Source organism: Pongo pygmaeus, chromosome 4, assembly GCF_028885625.2.
Source record: "Pongo pygmaeus isolate AG05252 chromosome 4, NHGRI_mPonPyg2-v2.0_pri, whole genome shotgun sequence".
Taxonomy (NCBI): domain Eukaryota; kingdom Metazoa; phylum Chordata; class Mammalia; order Primates; family Hominidae; genus Pongo; species Pongo pygmaeus.
In genome coordinates, this window is record NC_072377.2 from 39,215,612 (window position 1) to 39,221,689 (window position 6,078).

At 42.5% G+C, this 6,078-nt stretch overlaps 1 protein-coding gene across 4 annotated transcripts in view; it reads right to left on the reverse strand.

Moving 5' to 3' along the window:
• RICTOR (RPTOR independent companion of MTOR complex 2) overlaps nt 1–5,524 on the reverse strand; it is a 135,613-nt gene extending 130,089 nt beyond the window's left edge. For 3 of the 4 annotated variants that reach the window (XM_054489572.2, XM_054489569.2, XM_054489570.2), the window contains exons 1-2: nt 5,422–5,509; nt 5,204–5,251 (exon numbers count right to left, since the gene is read on the reverse strand). In XM_054489572.2, coding sequence (XP_054345547.1) covers nt 5,204–5,251; nt 5,422–5,470 — 97 coding nt within the window. In that variant the 5' untranslated portion in view covers nt 5,471–5,509. Of the gene's footprint in view, nt 1–5,203; nt 5,252–5,421 lie in introns of all 4 variants that reach the window. The other variant, XM_054489567.2, reaches the window with a different exon arrangement.
• Between the last annotated feature and the right edge of the window lie 554 nt (nt 5,525–6,078).

Here is a 6,078-nt window from a genome sequence, read left to right on the forward strand (position 1 = left end):
CAAGATCAGATCTCGATTTCTGGGAAATAATCCTGGCAGCCATACAGCAGACCGAGTGAAAAAAGGTGAGAAGATGTTACTGCCACACAACGACATAATGAGGATATGAACTGACAACGGAACAGAAGGAGAGACTGAATTCAACAGCTATTTCAGAAGCAAATAGAGGAGTTTAGCAACACAACAAAGAGGATAAGCAGTGGATCTCTAGCTTGAATAATAGAGGATGGCGGAAATACCTAGAATGTGAAAAGCAGTACACTCTGGGGTGCAAAGTTTTACACATAACAACTCTGAGATGACTATCAGACACATACGAGTCACTCACTAAGCCCTGTGACACTGGTTAAGTTATTTGTTTGAGTTTTAGTCCTTTAAAATTTCAAAGCCTATATTCTCAACTGTAAAACAGGGACAATAAGTGTAGCTAAAACAGTTGAATATTAAGTAAAATAATGAAATCAGTGCCTGGCACAAAACTAGTATTATAGTAATAGTATTTATAATAGTAGAATGTGGAACTTACAAATGCCCATAAATTTTGCAAGAGGTTACTAGCATCTTTTAAGAAATTATTTTCAGTACAGAGGGAGAGTTTTGTTTACAAGACTTTAGTGGTTAAGCAATAAAGTTGTGGAGTGAAGACAAACTATTCTGTCTGTAGAGGCTTCAAAAAAAAGTTTTGTAATATTGTCGTTATCATTCCGTATCTCCCACTTTCAGCCCATGCCTAGCATAGTACCCGGTCCATGTGAAGAACATAAAAATTGCTTGCTGAACATGAGAAAACTGAGCCAACTGTAAGGGAGAAATGAAGAGAAGATCTTAGTTCTACAAAGAATCTTGAGGAAACAGTATCAGAAGGATAAAAGTTTTTCCAAGTTACCCTTGGAAAAGAATAGCAATGCTTTATTCTTTGAATCAGGGTAAAGACAGTAAGTCTGAGCAGACAATCGATGAATTCACACTGGATGGGCAGCCTCTACCTTTTTAATAAAGAAATAAAATTCACTGCATAGAGTGGGGGGACTACAAAATCAGTCTGAAATCTGAAGAAAGCAAATTAGATAATTCTTCCATTTTAATACGTATTTGACTTCATTTCTGTAGCCAACGCCATGGTCCAGTCTTCTATCATCTGTCAGATTATATCAGCAGCACCCTAGGCAGCTCCTCTGTTTCCTAACTTTCCCCTTCCCAGGGTATGGTATATTCCCAAGAGAGCACATGTTTCCTTCCACTATGTCCACCATTATTCTTTTAAGAAGTCAACCGCTCTATAAGACTTCTCTGATCCTTTTACCCACCATAAAGTTAATCATTCTCTCCTCTGGCTACTATTGGGTTACCTCTGTTTCCTATGTAGTTTGATTACTTAATTTATTTTTCCACCTGCAATCATTTCCTTATGTCTATTCCAATGAAACCCTTAAAAGGGGGAAAGTGTTTCCTCATTTTTATTCTTCCAGCAGTTAATTCAGCATCTGGTATATAAATGTTCAGTCAATGTCCATTTTGTCTAACTGAATGATTAAACAAATGAGTAAACTCCTAACTAGAAGAAACTGGAAAATAAAAAGTTAGAGTTCAAATCTACATAATTTTGGAAACTTTCTACTTTTCTAGGTATTAAACAGCAATCAAGACAATCAGTTTTTTAGTTCTTAGTGGAAACGTAAAGGGGTTAATCAAAAATTATAAAATTCAACTGTACTTTTAAATAAATTATATTCTAATAATTATATTTGAACTAGTGTGTCCATATTCTGGGAATTCACTTTGAACACAATAATTAAAGTATACCAGGAGGGGTTTGCCCAGGAAGAACACTGTATCTTTTCAAGTGATTCAGTACCAGTAAAGAGATGCACTACTGGACTGATAAGACAGTCTATCCTTGCAGTACAAATGGCGAGAGGAAGCATTTGGGCTTCAAAATACATTTTGGCATGCATTACAGACAGTATTTAATAATATCATTAGCAAATATTGGGGACTTTCACAAATTAAGTAGTTGTCTGAACAAAACTGAAAGCAACAATTACCAATACGCTGACTATAAAGTCTACTATAATGAAGTTCCTAAACTAGATAAAAATTAATCCATCAACAATTTTTAACTGAGGCACTCTATGTATGAACCACAGCACTAACACAAGTACCAAAACCAATGAAACTTAGAATTCTTCTGAGCCTCAAGAAGCTTGCAAGGCTAGCCACGTCATTATTAAAATACTATGAAATGTCCTGGTGTCAGAGAGAAAAATTCTAAGGTTCTATGAAATACAGTATCACATTTTATCCTAAGTGAATATAACATACTGCACTTCGCTTAGACTTAATTTATTGGCAATGTCACAGATTACTTTACAATTGTTATATTCAAGAACTCTAACTCAGATAGACTATACCCAATTAGTATAACAGTATGTTTCAAAAAAAAGAAGCTCGAATACCATAATTCCTTATTAACACGTTTATAATATTCAAAACAACCGTTTAAAGTATTTTTAATGTGAGTTTTAAAATTGTGATTTCACAATGTAGGAAGGCAACTAATGTTAAATATCACTTACAAAGTATCCGGTCTTATGCCAAGTACTTTAATTAAGAACTAGCTCATTTACTTTTCACATTCTTAACCCTTTGAAGTTATCTCTTATTTTAGAAATAAAGAAATCAGGGGTAAAGCAAGGTCAAATAACTTGCCGCAAATCACCCAACTATTAAATCTCACAGCTGAGGTTACAATCCAGAATGATTTCACTTTATAGTCAACTCTCTTTTCACTACACATTGATGGATCCTTTAGGGATTACAATGACCATGTACTCTATTTTATAATGAGCTTTATTAGGTAACTACACAATGAATCTCTCAAAGATTAAATTTAAAAAATGAGAATAAAAGCGAACACTGCCTTGGCATTAAACAAGAAAATTTTTGGTTGCCCAAACTTTATCTTTTTACATACTGTAATCTAATCCACAAACAGCTGCCCTTCAGCTGCAACCCAAACTGCCTCACAGTTCTCAAATTATTACTAAACTTTAATCCCTCATGAATTTTCTTCAAGCTTTCTTTGAACAATGAAATGTCTGTCACAACAGCAACTTTTTAAAACAATAGTATCACTATAAAATGACTAATTCAGATTAATTCTAAACTTCCTTATGATTTAGAAATACAGATCTCATACAATCTCTCTCTCTTTATTTCTGCAATCAGTTTTAAATGGCTGTGTATACTTTATTCCAAACTGAAGTACATTTTGTCAGGGCAAGCCGAAAACAGCATTTTCTGCACTATCTATATTAACCTGGAAATACCTATGGACATAGGTGCTTACTAAATTCTCAGTTAATATGGCATTTTAAATAGTAAACAGAGTTACCTGTGTGCCTCAGTAAAACTGGAGTAAGCCAAAATTATCAAATCAGATGTGTACCCAAGCTCTTCCACAACTCAACATTTTGACACCAAGCAGAGAAACCACTATATATAGGAGCTCGACGAACTCAATTTAAAATACAACTATATATTTCCAGCACCACATCTAAGCAGGTTTTTAATGCACCAGTTAAACTCAAGTTTATTAAGTGCTCCTTTCACCTTCATCTAAAACACATATGCCTGTACATAAATTAAATCACTTACTAATTACATCTTTTACAGACCTGAAATTATAGAAATTATCCTTGTTAGGAAGTTTTCTAGTAAATCTATTTTATATAGATTTTTCACATGTGTGTTATAGTCAAGTTTCCAAACAGTTGCACAGAAGTCAAAAGCTTTACATCTTACTATACTAATTCTCAAAACCGATCTGCTGAAAAAAATGTTGGAAATTAGTGCATTGATAATCTAATTAGTAGCCATTTCCAGGACTTAAGCTCTATTATATTGTATTATATTTTAGAAACTGTCTTGTAAAAGGACCTAGTTCACCCAAAACTAAGTCCCTGAACTTTCAGAATAAAATATTAAGTTATAAAAATGTACTCTTGTAGCTAAGTGAAAGCTGACCATTCAGTTTATAAAACAGTAATCTTACATTGTGATATGCAAAATAAAACAAATTAAAAAATGCACTATGCTTTCACTCTAGACGTTGTCAACAAGGAGCCCAGGTTTAACAAATTACTGTAGATAACAGTCATTACGTCAGGTACGACATAGGGTAAAAAACTGATCTCATACAGAATGTCTACAACAAGTTTTTTTGTTTGTTTACTTCCTAAGGTGTTTTATAGATCTCAGAAACTGATTCTGTACAGCTGAATCGGGTTACACTCCAAGCTACAGCCCGTGTGAAATACGACTTCGTCGGAATCAGTAGGCTAAATCCTGTTTACCGTGGAAGAGAAAAGAATCTTGTACGTAACTACTAAATCTTCAACGAGATAATGTCGAATAAACTCTAGTACTGTAAGTGATAGAGGAAACACTGGCTAGTAACTGGATTAGGTCATTAAAAATATCACCCGAATTTCCCCTGTTCGGAAGGTGTAAACAAACCCATCTCCACTGCAGAAGGTAAACAATGAACCTGCAGCAGGGTGAGGGGGCGGTCTTTAGCCAACTACAGTCCCAGCGGCCCGGGAAAGGGAAGCAGAAGGGAAACAGCATAAACCAGACATTTAGCAGTAATGACCAGTTCTAGGTTTCACTACCGAGTTATCAATGCCGCGGGTCCCCACAGGACGGTGGGCAAAGGGGAAAGCAGTCACGCAGTCGGCAAGCACCGAGCAGGTCCGGCTTCTGCTCCGGGGACAGGGAGGGCAGGATGTGGTCGCTCTTCCCTCAAACATCCTCCTGCAACCTAAATAACAGCCTCTACCTCCCTCCGGCTGCCCCCAGCTTGGGCTGCCGGACTCCGGGATAGGTGCAAACCACTCTGCCGGAGCTCGAGCCCAGAGGGTCGCCGGGTTCTGCCGAGTTCCACTCGGGGCTCCCCCGCACCCGCAGCAGCCCGAGGCCCGGAGAAGGGCTCGGGCGAGGGAATCGGGCGCCGGGTAGGGGGATGGGTCCGGCGAGGCGGCCCCGGGCTCGGTTCCCGCGGGCCGGCAGGCTGGGCTCCGGCTCTGGCCCCCGCACCCCGCCGGTCCCGTGCGGGGCCCGCCCCTGCCTCTGGCCCCCAGCCCCGGACCCAGCTCCTCCCCAGCAGCGCGCCCTTGCCGGCGCCCGTGGCGCCCCGCGTTACCTCGGGTCAGATCCAGCGGGACGTTCTCTTCGCCGCTGTCATTCCGCCCTGCGCGAAACAGACACACAGCCCCAATTAGGATTCGCTCGCAGGCCAGCTGCGGCTGCCCTGGCTCCGGCCAGCGCCCCGGCTCGCTCCCCCACCCAGGGCCAGGGGAAGGCAAGTGCCAGGGGTGGCGGGCGCCGGGCGGTGGGGAGTGAGGGTTGCAGCGGGCTTACCTCGTACTCGGAGGTTCTTCAGAGAGCGGCCGCGGCCGATCGCCGCCATATTGACGGGTTTCAGTCACAACACCGGAAACCTCGCCCAATCGCGCGAGAACCCCTTCCCCTCCCCGCGCGCCGCGCCCGCCCCCCGCGGCACCTCCCCCGCCCCCTCGGCGGCGACGGCGGCTGGTGGTGCAGGCTCGGCCCGGGCGCTGAGGGAGCACTGAGCCGACCCAAGGTCTGCAAGGAGTTCGCGGCGCCCGCCCGCCCACGCCGGACCCGGAGGGCACGTCCTCTGGGAGGGGCAGTTCCCACGAGGAAAGTCCCATTGATGCGAGTTGGCAGTGTAGAGGATGCTCCCCTCCGGCCGCCGCGGAAGCCGTTGTCCAAATGCAGGCGAGCGGGGAGGAGGAGGCCGGGATGCGGCCGGCGGGCCACCTGCTCTCGCCGGCCAGCCAGTCTCCTGCTTGCTCTGAAGCCCTGCCATAGACGGCCCCGCTCCCCCGTGTATCCATTGAAACAATTTTTTATAAAAACGCTGAGCACATTTTTAGACTCCTTTCCAGGAATCGCTTTGCTCCGACTAAGTTAACACGTAACAAAGTTTGTTTTCCAGCCTCGCCCTTGATCTTCAGAATGCCCCTCTCGGCTAGGAGGGCTTCTCCAAGTGGA